This window comes from Hippopotamus amphibius, chromosome 8 (genome assembly GCF_030028045.1).
Source record: "Hippopotamus amphibius kiboko isolate mHipAmp2 chromosome 8, mHipAmp2.hap2, whole genome shotgun sequence".
In the NCBI taxonomy this organism is placed as follows: Eukaryota; Metazoa; Chordata; class Mammalia; order Artiodactyla; family Hippopotamidae; genus Hippopotamus; species Hippopotamus amphibius.
Window position 1 is genome coordinate 32,061,417 of NC_080193.1, and position 16,847 is coordinate 32,078,263.

Genomic DNA, 16,847 nt, shown 5'->3' on the forward strand with positions numbered 1-16,847 from the left:
TAAGTACCTTTTCTGTTTTTTCAGAATGAAAAAAAATTAAATGATGTGTTGAAGATACTACTAAAAATACTTCACCTTTCAAATATGATCCCTGCATTGAAAATCTATAGGAATTTTTCCTATTTACTTTCAAAATTTCCCACAACCTCTGTTAAAAAATATATATGTATCACCTTTGAAATAATTTGAATGAGTGCTCTGCAAATCAAGAATTGATTCACAAGTGTCCCTATTACCATAATCATAAGTTTTTACAACTCTCCTGAATGTTTTGTGTCAGTTTTCTTGATTATAAGATGAATATGGAAACCTTTTAAATATAATAGAATATTTAATTACATTAATTTCCAATGAATGCACAAGTCATTTAACGATGTTTATATTAGCCATTTCCATTGATTGGCAGGAGGCTCTTCTACTGAAGAATCCCATGGTTTCCATTCCACCACTTTTCTCACCAGACTCACTTATTTTCAGCCTAAAGAATTGCCTCTTCTCTTTGGCCACCCTGAAGTTGCTCTTCTAATTTTTTAACATCTAGTTCTGCTTTAACTATACTCAGCTTCTCATGTGTAATCTGTTCTATATACCTTCTATAATGGTGCATTTTTAGGGATTTGTCCAAGAACATCCAGAATCTTTGTATACAAGATTTTTAGCCTCTTATTGTGGACTCTTAACATACCCCCAATCCCACAAGGCTGTGGTCTTCTTCAGCAAGCCCACCATGACAGCCCAGTTTTATATATTTTAAAAATTTCTTTGCAGCTTTGTTTTTGCCCTGTGGATTATTCTTTTTGTACCTTGTTGATTTCAAGTTGCTAAAAAGGGTTAAGAACTGTTACCCCTTTATTCATGATGGATGTGGGTCTGTAATAACTATATCTGTCTGGCCTCATAGCATGAAGTGTTGTGTTCCCTTCTTTTCAGTTTTCCTTTTTATTTTGTGTAGATTTGGTATTCTTTCAGTAGAATTCAGTGAAGCCATCTGGGCCTAGAGTTCTTTGTGCAGTTTCTTTATGTTTTTTAACCACAAATTTAATTCCTGTAATAGATTCAGGGTTATCTGTTTCTTTTCTAGTAAGATTTATGTCTTTGATGGAAGTTGAAGTTACTGGCATAAAGTTGCTCTCAATATTTGCTTATTTTTCTTTTAACTGTAGATTGTAGTGATGTCATTACTCATTCCTTATATTGGTTACTGTATCTTCTCTTTCCAGTTTGTCTAAAGGTTTATCAGTTTTATCAAGTTCTTTCAAAGAATAAACTTATGGTTTCCTTGATTTTTCTTCATTGTTTTCCTGTTTTCTATTTCACTTATCTCTGCTCTTATCTTCATTAATTCTTTTCTTCTAAGAAGCTTAGGTCATTGGCGTAGGATCTTCCTACTTTTTTAATGTAGACATTTACTTTTCTGTCCTGGATTAATTGACTCTGCTATCATTACAACAGATTACCTATGCTCTTTATCCCTTTGCTTTGGAATTCTTGCTTTAAAGTCAAATTTGTCTGATATGAGTATGACTCTAGCTTTCTCCTGACTGCTGCTATGTAGTATTTAAACAATGGTATTCCATATACCATGGCACTATGGTATATCTTTTCTGTTCTTTTACTTTTAACCTACTAAAAGAAGCTTCCTTGTAGGCAACATATAGTTGGATTTTGCTTTTTAATTTTTTTCTCTGACAGTCTCTAGTTGGGGTATTTATTTCACTTACATTTAATATGATGATTAATGTATTTGTTTTCAATCAATATCCTGCTGTTTGTTTTCTATTAGTCCTAGCTGTTCATTGTTCTTTTTCTTCTCTTTTTTTTTTTTTTGCCTTTCTTTGAATGAATTGTTCTTTATGATTTTATTTTTTCTCCTTTTTTTTTATTTTGCCTTTTAGCTGTAACTTATTATGTTATTTTAGTAATTGCTTTAGGATATATATTATACACCTTTAATTTATCATAGCCTACCTTCAGGTGATATTACACTTTCTTGTATAGTATGTGAATCATACAATAGTATATCTCTATTTTTTCCCTCCTAGCCTGTGTGCTGTTGTTAAACATTTATTCATATGTTGTAAACGTTTATAGTTTTTGAAATTAATTTTCTTTAAACATTAGGTTATGTATTTAAAGGAGTTGGAAAGAAAAGAATGTCTCTATATTTACTCATGTAGTGACAGTTCCCATTGTTCTTCATTCCTTTGTGGAGATCCACGTTTCTATCTGGCACCATTTTCCTTGGGTTTGAAGGACTTCCTTTTTTATGTCTTGTAGCTCACATCTGGTGTTCCTCCTTTTAGTCTTTTACATCTGAGCTAGTTATTATTTTGCTTCATGTTTGCAATATATTTTAGCTGGGTATAATATTTTAGCTTGATGTAGTTTTCATTGAGAATTTGCTGTCATTCTTGTCTTTGTTCTTCTGTACATACATGTCTTTTATCTCAGACCACTTTTAGGATTTTCTCTTTATTTCCCTGGTTTTTATCTTCAGGGTTCTTGTGCTTGTGGTTCATTGTGCTTCTTGGATCTTTGGGTTTCTAATTTTCATCAGATCTGGAAAATTTTCAGTCACTGTTCTTCACAAAAAATTACTTTCCTGTACCTCTCTCTCTCCTCTTTTGGGAGGTCTAGTCCCATGTATATTAGGTCTCTTGAAGTTGTTCCACAGATAAATGATGTTCATTTTTAAACTTTCTTTTCTCTACTGTGTTTCATTTTGGATAGTTTCTATTGCTGTGTGTTCAAATTCACTCGTCTTTTCTTCATTTTCTAATGTGCTGTTAATGTTACCAAACTACTTAAATCTCAGACATCCGAGCTACCTCTCTTGAAATTTTATTCGGGTATGTTTATATCTGTCATGTCTCTGGCTCTCTTTTGAACCTGTGGATTACAGGTGTAATAAGTGTTTTAACTTACTTGTCTGCTGATTGTAATATCTGTGTCAGTTCTGGATTGTTTTGATCAATTTATTTTTCTTCTGATTTCTGAACTGAATGGTATTTTCCTGCTTTTCTGCAATACCATACATTGTGAATTTTACCCAGAATGTTGCTGGAGGTTTTTGTGTGTGTATAAATCTTCTTGAGCTTAGATACAGTTAAGTTATTCTCAAACAGTTTGATCTTTTGGGTCTTGGTTTTGTTAAGTGGATTCAGACCTGGTATTAGTCTGGGGCTAATTATTCCCCACCACTGAGTATTCTACTTAGTGCCTTGTGAGTTATGAGGCCTTCCCATCTGGCTGATGGGAGCAGGCACTAGCTGGACCCCTCTGTGTTCTCCCAGCCTCTATCCTTTCATGCAGTTCTTTCTTTGGCTTTGGGCAGTGCCATTTTATGCAGGCACACATCAGCTTCTGTTGCATCCTTCGCTAGGTGAGTGAGAGCACTGGCATGTCTCTAAGACACTCTCTGGGCAACTATCTCCTCTTGTCCTATCCTGTGAACTTTGGCCACATTGGACTCCCAGGCTCTGAGCTCCACTTCCTCTGCTCACTGGGCTCCCCCTGGTTCTCTCGCTCTGCTGAGGCCTGAGGAGCTCTCAGGGCAGTGAGCTGGAACATGTGTCCACCAAGACTATGTATGGTGAACATCTTGTCTTCTCACCATTGTTATTTTTTGTCTCACATTTCAATGATAAGTAAATACAGATAGTTACTGTAGTATTTTCACAGCTTATATATGTATAGTGTAAATTATTTTAAGTGTATTTTGCAAAAGTATTTACATCTTTTTGCAGTTATAGTGAACCTTTGCTGAAAATAGCTTCTTTAGAGAAGTATAGGTAATTTTTTTTAAACTCCGAAAGACCATTAATGAAACTAATATTTATTTTGTTAAGCAGCAAAATGCAGATTGCTGTGCGTTTTGGAACTAAACTGAAAGGTCAAATTATAAAAATAGAGCAAACTGTGATCTTAAAAATTGAACCCAAATTTTACTTTCCTTTTTCAGGTGTGCCTTCTGATGCTGATTCTTCTGCTGCCAGTAATAAAATCAGTGGTGCAAATAATGCTAAACCAAATCGCCCTTCTCTTGCCAAGATTATCCTGTCATTAGATGGAAATCTGGCCAAACAGCAGGCCTTATCTCATATACTTACAGCATTACAAATCATGTATGCCAGGTAGGCTCGTTTGCTAACTTTTGGAATCCCACAATTATGTAAGCTTTGGGTTTTTGTAAGTTTTTGATGGAGAATGTTGTGTATGTTGTCTTTAAATACTGTGAGTTTTAGGTCATACACCCTTTGGTGGTGAATGATGGTATCTTTGTGCTTTTTTTAATGGAGGTTGAAATGTGAATTAGAAAATCAAGTTATAGAACATTTTCGTTGTTCTTTATGGCCAAGAAACTTTAAACATATTTTGGGGGATGAGAAGAAGAATTAGTTGATACTAATATATAGTAATGTTTAAGACGTTTGTCATCTCCTTCACTTATTTATTTTGGCTGCATTGGGTCTTCGTTGCTGTGCGCAGGCTTTTTCTAGTTGTGGCGAGTGGGAGCTACTCTTCATTGTTGTGCATGGGCTTCTCATTGCGGTGGCTTCTCTTGTTGAGGAGCATGAGCTCTAGGTGTGTGGGTTTCAGTAGTTGCAGCACGCAGGCTCATAAGTTGTGGCACGCAGGCCCCAGAGCATATTGGCTTCAGTAGTCGCAGCTTGTGGGCTCAGTAGTTGCGACGCATGGGCTCTAGGTTGCGGGCTTTAGTAGTTGTGGCGCATGGGCTCAGTAATTGTGGCTCACGGGCTCTAGAGCGCAGGCTCAGTAGTTGTGGCATACAGGCTTAGTTGCTCCATGGTATGAGGGATCTTCCTGGACCAGGGATTGAACCCATGTTCCCTGCATTGGCAGGTCGATTCTTAACCACTGCACCACCAGGGAAGTCCCTCCTTCACTTTTGATAAGGCAGCTTTGATAGTGCTGTCTTTTCCACCATTTTGCTGCTGTTTTCTCACAACCTAAATCAGCGGCCCATCCGTCATTGTGTCATGGTGAGGGACCTGATGAATGGAAATTAATACTTGCACAGGAACATTAGTTTAGGCCAAAGGCTGACTTAGTCATTTAGACCTTGCTGTTTTGTGTGAGGCGCCCTTGGTATTTGGCCTTCAGTAAACACAGAATTACCCTCAGACTCTAACAAAGCAAGAAGATCTCTCAGGGAAATTCAGAGGCTGATTTTTATGTTGGCAGTTTTTCACCTGTCATCACTGTGGTCATTCAATAAATAAGATCAGGAGTAAATATTTTAGCTTTTGGCTGATGGATACATAGGAGTAACAGTGAATATTTTTCTAAACCTCCCTTTATACTTATCCTATAAAGATGAGGGAGCCCTTCGACCAGTGCTTGTCCTGCCCCTGACTCTGCCGTCCTGCAGAGGTGAACGGCAGCTCAGCGCAGGCCTGGCTTTCTCTCCTGACAGAGACGCCGTGGTTGGGGCCCTGATGCCAGCCGGCATGGCTGCCCCGGTGGAGTGTCCCTCCTTCTCTTCCTCAGCACCTGCTTCCGACGTGTCTGCCGTGGCCAGCCCCATGAATGGAGAGGAGTGTGTGCTGGCTGTTGATATTGAAGACAGACTGAGTCCAAATCTATGGCAAGAAAAGAGAGGAGAGGTAAAAATAAATGGTAAAGCAGTAAAACAGTATTTGATCAGAAAGGAGAAGGTAGCTAATTTGTGTCTAGAAAAGTATGTTGTTCTTTCACTTAATTCAGTGTTTTTGTGCCTACTGCTATGATATTTGGCTTGAATTAGAAAATACTCTAAAAAAGGAGCCTTTTTAGTACGTAGGTGGAAATAGATTATTCTTTTAAAAAGTTGCTCAGTGCAAGTGCACAGTTGTTTATCTGCAATTCTGAAACCTGAAAGCTCCGAAAGCTAAAGGTTTTTGTAACTTATTTTGGGAAAGAATTCAACTTGAAGAGATGTGAACTCATTTTAGTTGTTTTCATGTGACCTGTTATGACTGTTAATAGGTTTTCCCGGGCATATGACTATGCTTCACTTTGCAGGGCTGTTCAGGCCCCACTGGAGGTGGTAGCTGGTGGTGTAAGTGCCTTGTTACCTCTATAAAATCTGGTATATTCCAAATAGCCCGTGGGGTAAGGCTTTTGGAGTTGGATGGAAAGTGAGCCATGTTGCCAAGTTTCTCCTTTTCTTCTTCATTTTTAAACTAGATGATCTCTTCTGAGGATGCTGTGACCCCCTCCGCAGTGACCCCGTCTGCTTCCTCAGCTTCTTCTCGGCCATTTATCCCGGTAACAGATGACCCAGGAGCTGCCAGCATCATTGCAGAAACCATGACCAAAACCAAAGAGGTCAAGGGGCTTTCTTCTTTAACATTTTATTTGGAAATAATCTTAAATGTATACAGAAGTTGCGAAAGTAGTTCCTAGAAATAGAACATGGTGTACTCCTGTGTACTGTCTCTCTGGGTTCTCTAGTTGTTAGTGTTTCTAAAGCATTGGCAGGGCAGCTGTAGGGCACAGTCCCCAACTCTCCTTAATACTTAGTATTTCCTGAGTATCAGGACATTGCCCTTGACCCAGGATTACTCCTAGTCCACAGACCTACTCAGACTTTGCTCCTTGTCCCAGTGGTGTCCTTTATAGGTTTAGGATCCCGCCCAGGGCTGAGTGCTGCCTGTGTGGTCTTCACAGTGGAACAGTCCTTCAGTATCTGTTTTTGTCGGAAATACCGCAGGGAAGATGCAGAGTTCTTTTCAGTGTCCCCCACTGGGGTGTGTGCGTTGATTTGCTGCATTATAGGTGAGGTTGCTTCTTGTAACAACAGAGTGTTCGTAAGTATTCCAGGGAGATATTTGAGACTGTGTACTGCCTTATCCTGCATTGTGTTTTCACCTGCCAGTTTTAGTACCTCTTGATGACTCTAGCTGGATCTATTATTACGGTGCTAGTAGTCATGTGGCGATTTTTCAAATTTCATCATTCCTTTTGGAATATCATTGTTGCTGTTCTTCTGTAAGCGAGACTTTCTCACTTCATCTATCTGTCTGTCTGTTGGTGTAGATTCATGGGATCCTATTTTACTTAAATAATGACATACGTTACTGTCATCATTTGACACCCAAGTTGTCCCAGGCTTGGCCATTGGAAGCCCTTTCTAGCTGGTTTGTCCTTCCAATGTGTCCCCATAATTCTGTGAGCACTTCCTTACTTTCTAGCACAATAGTGTATTCCAAACTTATCTTTCACCTACCCTGCCCCCACCCTGAAGTCAGCCATTTCTCTAAGGAGCCCTGGTTCCTTTTAGTGGGTCACCCAGTCAAGTTGACTGCTACTGGGTGTCCTTGGTTTAAGCCCTCTTAGCAAACACTCAGGCATGCCCATAGGCATTTATTTCTCCTTTGGCATCTTATCTGTATAATGAAAACCATGAGTGGTTCAAACCAGTACTTCAGTTTTCAGTCCAACATCGTAGAGTTTACCCTTGGTCTCTTTCTATATTTTAGGTGTATAATCCTTCTACATGTTGTTGGAGTGCTTTTGCTATTTTGCACCTATCTCTTCTCCTGATTTGGGTCAAAGTGTAATACTGGCCTCCTGGAATGAGCTGGGCAGTGTTCCTTCCCCTTCTGTTTTTTAGAAGAGTTTGTGAACGATTGATGTTAATTCTTTAAATATTTGGTAGAATTTTCTCTGTTCTAATATGTTCTCATTATTCTTTTATTTCCTTGTTTCCTGGCACAACACAGAATTCTAGATTCAGCAAGAGGTTTTGTGCTCCAGCACAGAAATCAGATGTTTCTCCAAGAGATCTTGATTCTTTTTAGTGGAGAATGGTACTTAGAAGCCACGATCTGGGCCTTCATGTGCTGTTGCTGTTGGGGGTGGTGGTCGTGTTGCTATTCACAACCCCTCTTACTGGGCAGAGCTAGGAAATAAGTGTCTGTGTGTGCATCCATGCAGTAAGTCATACACATTAGTATTTGTTTTATGTGTCTACATATTTGAAAACCACTGGTTCACAGCAATACAGTCAATTCTAATAACTGCACAGGATTCCTTCTAAGAAGTTTTCTCCCTTTCTGTGTTGATAACTCTCTTTTCTGAAAGTGAGAAATCTGGCTCCTGTTATTGACAGTTTAATAACTTCCCCTTAGGTAGCCACCCTCCCATTTTAGCTGCCATTCCTCTCCCTCATGGACACCCTCCCTCCCTAAAACATCTTCTGGCACTCAAAACCAGTCTGCCCTTCGCAGGGATGACCTCTCACCCTCCTTAACCTGTGGCCCCCCCCCACCCCCAAAGCCAACTGGCTTGAAGCAGGGACATATTCCACTTGGCTTGGCTCTGTCACACTGTGGCCCCTCCCCGCAACATGAGTGCCCTCCCAAGCCTACTCAGGTGCTGCCTGTGCCAGGCCAGCTCACCTGCTCACACCGTCTCCCTTGCTAGCATCCTCACCTCGGGAACTAACACACATTGTTTTCAATTACATTTGGACCTTTTGATTTATTATGCTCTTGCTGCTGATGAAAACATCTCCTATGGAAAATATTCATAACCATCTGTGGTAATAAGAAAATTGTTATTTATAAATTAGCTGTCTGGACTCAGCTTCTGGTATCTGGCAGTCTCCTAGGGTGCGGGTTTAATGCAGAAATTAATCTGAATTTTGCAAAATTTTTGCTTTTAGGTTGAAGAGGAATAGTATAATTTCTTTCTCACCAATTTATTTATGAGACATAGGCATTATCCAGATTATAGCCCTTAATTCCTATCATTTCAGTTTTGGTTTGCTTCATAAATGATGGCAAAGTAATTTTCATGTTCGTTTTGGGCTTATTCAAGGATATGCAGCTAGTGATTTTATTTTTTAGCAGTTCCTTTGGACTTGTTCTCTATTTTCTTTAAACACCCCCACCAAAAAAATGTTTGATATTGTTTCAAGTAAGACCAGAGATGTTATGTATGATTAGTATATTCCACTGAATGCTTCCGCTGGTCTTCAGTGAGTGAGATTCTGGAAAGTCATCGTTTCTGATGAATTTCACTTGCTGATTTGCTGAGTCTTCATTCGGAGGTAGGAGCAGGGCCTATTTCTTTAAAGGGAGAAACCATGCTCCTGCTTCAGAGAGCTGTGGTTTCCAGGGCCAACTTGAGCATTGATGGAATTTGCACATTGGACGGGTCACATTTCCCTTAAGGTTGCTAAGTGGGGCCTGTGCTTCCCCTGGCTCATTTCTGTTTCTGAAAAGCATTGACACTGGTTTTAGTGAGACTCAGAAAGCAAGAGAGAAGAGAAGAGGCACTTGTGGCACCTTGTTCTTTCCGTGGAGAGCTGGACTCTGCCTAGGGAATGGGAAGGGCCCAGGTTCTCCCCTGTTCAGCACAGGTCTCAGTGATTCCCACTCCCTCTAAGCTCAGAAGCTGTGGGATTTCCTGGCTTTGATGGCTCTGTGTTCACCTCTGTAAGCTGGACCCCAGTGTCCACCTTCAAGAGGCCCCTTTGTGGTGGGCAGCAGGCTGTGGGGTGGCCGTCCCAGGCGGGACACCCTCATGACGTGGGGGTGGGGGTCAGTGATGCTGCCACAAGCCAACAGGCGTCTCCTTTCCTCTGCAAACCTGGGGAGAGCGGTAAATGATCACAGGTGTGGTTTGTTTTAACTGACATACTGTGAATGGGAAGTAAGAGGAGAATATTGAGAAGACTCTTACTTTATTTTCTTTTTAAAAGAGCCTAAAGAACAGGAGATTATGGACAATGTGTTACATGCCAGTAAGTCCATTAAGTAAGATTCTAAGAGTTATGGAGAGGATCTGGACAAAATATGTAAAAGTATAATGTACAAATTTAGTTGACAGAAAACTCCCAAACATACCCTATAGGGGTAGATTTTACATGGTGTGATTTCATTCCGAGTGTCTCCTTGTAGCGTACCTCAGATATGAACTTGGTCACAGTATAAGTTGTCATTTCTTTATAATATAGGCATTCCTTTTGACAGCTGCTGTTGGTAATTTGTAAAATAGTTAATTGATCTTGAAAGCATAGTACATAGTACCTTTTAGGGGCTTATCATTTCTTAATCTAGTAATTCATGGTCTTAAATGCCTCAAAAAGTCCCTTATTCATCATTGATAATCATGTATCCTTTGAGTTTATGACTGTTTATCTCTTAACATATCATTCCTCTTTAATTGTTTGACTTTTTAGGATGTTGAAAGCCAAAATAAAGTGTCAGGCCCAGAACTTCAGTCCTTGGATGAGTTCACCAGTCTGTTGGTTGTGGACGACACACGTGTCATGGTGGACCTGCTCAAGCTGTCTGTGTGTGGCCGGGCAGGGGACAAGGGCAGGGACGTGCTCTCAGCCGTGCTGTCTGGCATGGGCACCGCCTACCCGCAGGTGAGCTGCAGGTGGGCGGGCAGGCTGGCTGGAGGAGGTGCTGCTGTCTTGTGCTTGAAGGGCTCCTGGTAGCAGTGAGTCTCCTCCTGTCGTCTCTGCTGCAGTTGCTCCCCAGTTTGCCTTTTGACCTTGTTTTAGAATTCTAGAATTCGGAAATGTCTGGTTTTACGAAGTCGGATCTGCCAGTTTTCTTCATTTATGGCTTCTGGATTTTGTATTATTCTGAAAATATGCTACCAGCATGACATTGTTTAAGAAATTCTCAAGTTTCTTCTAATCATTTTTTTATGTTTTCTTTTGTTATTATAGCGTATTGCCAGGGGCAAGATGCTACTCCTTTGCCCTTCACTGGCCTAATATTTGGGGCTCTTTAAAAAAAGAGAAGCTTCTGGATTTATAATGATAACACCTAAATGGAAGTGATCTTAGTTTGTCATTAATAGAACTATTTACTAAGCTAATCTGTTTCTAAAAAGAACAGAATAGAGAATAATTTCATTTTTCTCTAAATTAAAAAATGTTGGAGGTTAATGTGTTACTACTGTAACAACATATACTTGTTTGTTTTTAAAAATGGTAATCAGGGAGTTTCTAATCTCCAGTATTGACCATTTAAATAGTGAGAATCACTGAAGTTTTCAGATGAAATCAGAACATTATGGGTTGTTGGAAGAATGTGGTGGGGGCTGACCCTAAACATCTTGGGTCAGGAGACATGCCCAGCTGTCTTCGTGTTTGTAGCCCTCATTTCAGATGCCGTCTGCCCGTGTTCAACCTGGGCAGCTCGGTTGATCCTCTCCATCCTGACCTCTCCTGCTGGACCCTGCCATGCCTTCTGGGATCTTGTTCATTTTTATACCTTCTGCTCCTTTGCGTGATGGTTTTGTTCCTGGGGCAGAAGTAATCTTGTCTTAATGTAAAGAGAAACTGTTGTAATCACAGGCATTTCGTTGGCATGCATTGGGTGTTTTGTGTGTGTCAGGCACCTCCTGGCTGCTTGTACATCAATCCCTCCAAGCTTCACAGCACCTCTGCGAGCTCTATGCTGTCTTGATTTTATAGGTCAGGAAACCCAGCCCTGATTTAAACTAGATTTCTCAAACTCCCAAGGCCTCCACTCTGCCCCATCCCTGTGGAAAGATCTGAATCGGGCAGGCATCCTGACGTGCTCCTGCTTTGTATCTCGCTTCCTCCTGCAGGTGGCAGATATGTTGTTGGAGCTGTGTGTCACCGAGTTGGAGGATGTTGCCACAGACTCACAGAGTGGCCGCCTGTCTTCTCAGCCTGTGGTGGTGGAGAGTAGCCACCCCTACACTGATGACACTTCCTCCAGCGGCACAGTGAAGATACCAGGTAATTAGGGCTGGCGCCAGGGAGGAAATGGGGGGGGGGGTCCCTGCTTATAGAGCAGCTTCATTTCTGCAATTGCATCAGTAGAAGAAAGCGTCATTGTTTTATAGAAAAGAAGCTACAGAATTGCTTTAGTCACTTTTCCCACCTTTTCTAGACCCCCTCCCTCCCCAATACAGCACAATACAGAAAAGCATGCAAAGTAAGTATTTAACTTAATGCTTATTAGGTGGATGCCTTAGTCACCAAAACTCAGGTCTAGAGTTTTGTGCCCATCCTCAGCAGCCCTCCTTGAGCCCTCCCCTAAAGTAACACTGTCCCGGCTTGTATTTCTGGACAGTTTCTATTACCCAAGTGTGCATTCTCATCTTAACCCTCTTAATTACTAATTTCCATCTTTTAAATTTCTTTTAACCTATAGTTTTTTTCATTTTTTTCAATGATTCACCTATGGAGGAACCTGGGCCTTTGACCTGCACACTCCTGCTGCACTTCCACTTGTTCCTCAGCCCTGTCTTTATGCAGTTTCCCCTGATTCAGAGGCCCAGTTAGTTCAGCCTTTGGCAGGACCATTGGTGTTTGTGACCCAGCATCTGAAAGCACCTGGTACTGCTTGTCTCTCCTTTTGTGATGGCGGCTGCTACTGATGCTCATTGCCTGAGGCTGTTAAATCCAGTGGAGGTTGCACAGTGGTGCTATTCTAACCGTTTCATTTCTTTCTTATTAGCTAGAATACTTTATATAGAGATGTTCCCCTCCTTTGGTCGGTTACCCAGGGGTATTGTTTGTGTAAGAAAGGCAGGGTAAAAGCTTGATTCTTTTCTTCTGTTTACATTTGCAAGAGCGTGAACTGGTTACCTATCATTCTTTGAAGGTGACCAGTTGTTTTTTCTCTTTTTTTGGCTGCACCTTGTGGCTCATAGGATCTTAGTTCCCTGACCAGGGATTGAACCTGGGCCCATGACAATGAAAGTGCCGAGTCCTAACCACTGGACAGCCAGGGAATTACCTATTTTTTCTTTTATGTCATAATGAACTGATGGATTTAAACATATATGATGAGCTTTAATCTGTTGTGACTATTATCCTATTGACGCTCAAATTATTGCATCTGCAGACATCGGGAACCTCTTCAGTTTGGCTCTTGCATTGACTCTCATGGTCCAACAATAACTTTTGTATCACCTCACATGACAGGTTTCTTTAGGCTTGTCATGTGGTTTCTCCCCTCCACCTGGAATCTGCCCTGGTGTATTTTAGTGGAGACAGCATTTCAGATCACTGGGCTGTCATTGTTTCTAGAGTTTTTCAGTGGGCAGAGATAGGGTGAGTGAGTGGACAGTCAGACTGACTGACTGACTGACTTTCTTTTGAGTTCATAATGATATGATAGAGCCAGATTCAGAACTACAAGGTTTCTACTTAATCTCTTCTGTTACATCTATGTTTCTTTTATTTCATATCCCAAATCCTGGTTCTAAGACAGGGAGTGATAGAATTAGATTTCATGATTACTTATTTGCTTTATCCCGCATTACACGCACAAAAGACTCAGGATACAATTCTAATACTACCAACCATCTATATAGTTGCTGAAAGTAGGTAACAAAATTTTTTCTTGCTTTCTTGCTGTCTTCATTGTTGCAGCTTTGTTTAAGTGGTTATACTATATATCCCAGAGCATGGCAGCTATTACATACTCTGCTTCTTCCTTTTAACTTTCATTCAGTTCTAGTTGTCTCCTTCCTTATTGTAATTGTCTGAAGCTCACTCTCTCATCAGTTCCTTAGCAGAGTTCAGGGGCTGGCAGTCCCGACCAAGGTTAGCTCGTTCTAAGAGTTCTTGCCCAAATTTGAAAGTTAGCTTTTTTGGATAGCATATTTTTCTCCTGTGAAAGTGGGAAAATGATAATCTATTTTTCTCCCTTACAAGTTGTGCCTTCTTTCTGTGACTTTACTAGAATGTGTTCATGTTGGTTGTTGTAGGCAGTATTCTCAGATGAGGGGTTGTGCCCCTTTAAAATGTAGTTTCAGGTCTTGTCTTTCAAGACATTTTTTTTTGCATTACAGTCTGTAGTATTTTTTGCATCCTTGCCTCAGTTTTCTTTTTCATGGATATGTGGTTGTTTTCTTGTGCAGGATGCCTTTTAGAGTCAGTGTTGGCTACTTCCTCTCAAATGCTTTTTACCTCTTCCTTTTTTTTTCTCTTTTCTCCTTCTGTTTGTCTCAAAGCATTATTTGTTGTGTTTATTTGCTCCTCTGCTCTTTCTAGTTTAATTTTCATTTCTGAGTTTAAAAAAAATACTCAATTTTTCGTATTTAGTGTCTTGGTTGTTCTAAATCTAATTGGTGTTGTGCTTTCATATCTTGAATCATTTTCCTGATTTCTTTTAGCTTGGTTTGAAATAATAGTCTATAATTTTCATGTGTTTTGGGGGTACATCTTTCTGGCTTGCTTTTCATTGTCTGTAGGAAAACGTTATTCTCTTCTTATTCTCTCTTTTCTAACAGCTGTATATTGCATTTGACTTTGATACTTTTTTTTAACATTAATTTTTATTGGAGTATAGTTGCTTTACAGTGTTGTATTAGTTTCTACTGTATGGCAAAATGAATCAGCTGTACATATACTTCTATCCCCTCTTTTTTGGACTTCTGACCTTGATGCTTTTGTCCTGATCATTTTTATGTACAACTAGTTTTCTTAAATTTTAAAATGAGATGGAATTCATAGAAGCTTCTTTAACTTTGAGCTCTTACTCTTTCATAGTAGAAATTTAAAAAACAGAAGATACACGGGTAAGTCAAAAATTATCCGCACTCTGGTTATATTAAAACTTCTGTTGGCCGCACTGTCTTATCAGCACTTTCCGTTCAAGGCTACTGCCTCCCCAGTCACTGCTGTGCAACTGTGAATGTGTTACATCAGTTCATTTGTAACTGTGGTGTGAGCAAAAATGGATGCCCCATTTGTGATTTGCACGAAAGAAGAGCTGCGAGCAGCGATTTGTTTTTTTGTGGTCTCAGGGTGTGCACGTCCACACACTTCTGCCCACACTGTTGACACTCTGCGGAAACTTCGTTTTGAGGTGTTAAAGCATCTTCCCTATAGTCCTGATCTTGCTCCATCGGTTTGGTCCTCTGAAAGCAGCCCTATGAGAACGAAGATTCACTTCTGATGAATTGAAATCGGTACACTTGTGGCTTGCAGCTCAGCCTAAAACATTTTTTTAATGAGGGAATATGAAAGCTTGTTGACAGATGGACAAAGTGTATTGTATTTGTCTTTTCTAAAAGTTAATTAAAGTAAATTCTACAGCCAGAGTGCGAATAATTTTTAACTCACCCTTGTAATTCCACTCAGCAGTTGCCTAAGACAAAAATCTGGTATCCCTCTTCCTCTTTTCTGTTTCTCTCTTACTTCATAACCAGTCCACCAGCAAGTGGACTATCATTTCTACTTTAAAAATATTCCAGATTCAGCCATTTATCACCAACTCCAGATCATTGTGAGTCCAACCATCTAGTCTCACTTGGTTTACTATACTAGGTGTCATATACTAGTATAATATACATGTTCTGCTTCTACTTCTCACCTCCTATGTCCCCCAGAATCAACTCCTTACATGACATCCAGAGAGATTCTCTTAACTGAGTCAGAACATACTGGTGCACTGCTTAAAATCCGCCAATATACCCCTGTAAGCTTAAAATAGGACCTAGACCCTTGATGGTGGCCTGTGCAACTTCACACGGACGCTGTTCACCTCTCCAACAACGTTCCCTTCCTCTCTACCTGTCTCTCTCTCCTGGCCCCTCCACGTCATTGTCTTTGCTGGTCCTTAAATATGTTCCAGGTTTAGGCTGTTTGTCCCATTTTGTACTTGCCATCTGCCTGAAATCGTCTTCCTGTAGAAAGTTAGTTATAGCTTTCTGATCATATTTCCCCTGCTGAGAGAATCCTTTCCTTGCCACCATGTACCAAAATGGTCTTTCCCAACCTCATTTCATACACCTCCTTCTTCATAGCAGTTATACCCTGTGACATTTAACAGACATCACCTGTTTATCTTCTGCTAGAGCAGGGACTAGCTGGAGTCAGTGTTATATACAAGGGGTGAGAGTGGAAATCCTTGCCTGTTCCAGTGGGGTGAGTACATATCATTCTGTTGGCATTAAGTGTGTTAACTGTGGGTGTTTCATAGATGCCTTTATCAGGTTGAGGAAGTTTCTGTTCCTAGTTTGTGGGGAAGATTTTGTCCCATGCTTTTTCTGTGTGTATTGACATACTGTTTCTTTATTAGTATGGCATATTCATCAATCAGTTTTTGAATATTAAACTAATGTTGCATTCCTTGACACATCATAATTGTCCACAATGTATAATCTATAGCACAGTCCCCAACCTTTTTGGCACCAGGGACAGGTTTCAAGGAAGACCATTTTTCCATGAATGGGGGTGGGGGTGGGGTTCAGGCAGTAATGTGAGCTATGGGGAGAGGCAGATGAGCTTTGCTCATTCGCCTGCTGCCCACCTCCTGCTGTGCAGACTGGTAGTGGTCCATGGCCCAGGGGTTGGGGAACCCTGATCTATATAGTATATGTTGCTGAATTTGGTTTGCTAATATTTTGTCAAGGAGTTTTTCTATTTTCATGAATAGTATTGGTTTGTAGCTTTCCTTTCTTTTTATGTTTTTATTAACAAATTTAAAATTTATTTATATAGCTTTTTATCCTTGTTATATCTCTATCTGGTTTTGGTATCAGGGTCATGCTGGCCTTACAGATTGAGTTGCAGAGCGTTCCCTCTTCCTGTGCTCTCTGGTAGAGTTTATGTAGGGTTAGTATTCGTCTGTAAATAGTTGGTAAAATTCACCAGTGAAGCCCTCTGGGCCTAACTTCTTTTGTGGGAAGCTAGATCTTGTCAGATGTTCTCTTTCTTCTTGAACCAGTTTTGGTACATGTGTCTTTTTGGAATTTGTTTATTTCATCTAAGTTGTCTGATTTGTTCGTATAAATTTGTTCATAGTATCTCTCAAAATCCACTATATTTCTGTAGGGTTGGTTGTTTCTAATGAAAAAGCACTGTTGCTCCTCTATTCTCAGTACTATAG

General features: G+C 40.3%; 1 protein-coding gene and 1 pseudogene across 5 annotated transcripts in view; one reads left to right on the top strand and one right to left on the bottom strand.

Annotated features, from left to right (window-relative positions):
- Positions 1-16,847, top strand: part of HERC2 (HECT and RLD domain containing E3 ubiquitin protein ligase 2) — a 232,287-nt gene that overhangs the window by 157,130 nt on the left and 58,310 nt on the right. For all 5 annotated transcript variants that reach the window (XM_057747100.1, XM_057747098.1, XM_057747097.1 and 2 more), the window contains 5 exons: positions 3,962-4,133; positions 5,438-5,627; positions 6,190-6,330; positions 10,193-10,384; positions 11,584-11,737. In XM_057747100.1, coding sequence (XP_057603083.1) covers positions 3,962-4,133; positions 5,438-5,627; positions 6,190-6,330; positions 10,193-10,384; positions 11,584-11,737 — 849 coding nt within the window. The remainder of the gene's footprint in view (positions 1-3,961; positions 4,134-5,437; positions 5,628-6,189; positions 6,331-10,192; positions 10,385-11,583; positions 11,738-16,847) is intronic.
- On the bottom strand, positions 378-729 carry LOC130859564 (NADH dehydrogenase [ubiquinone] 1 alpha subcomplex subunit 5-like; annotated as a pseudogene).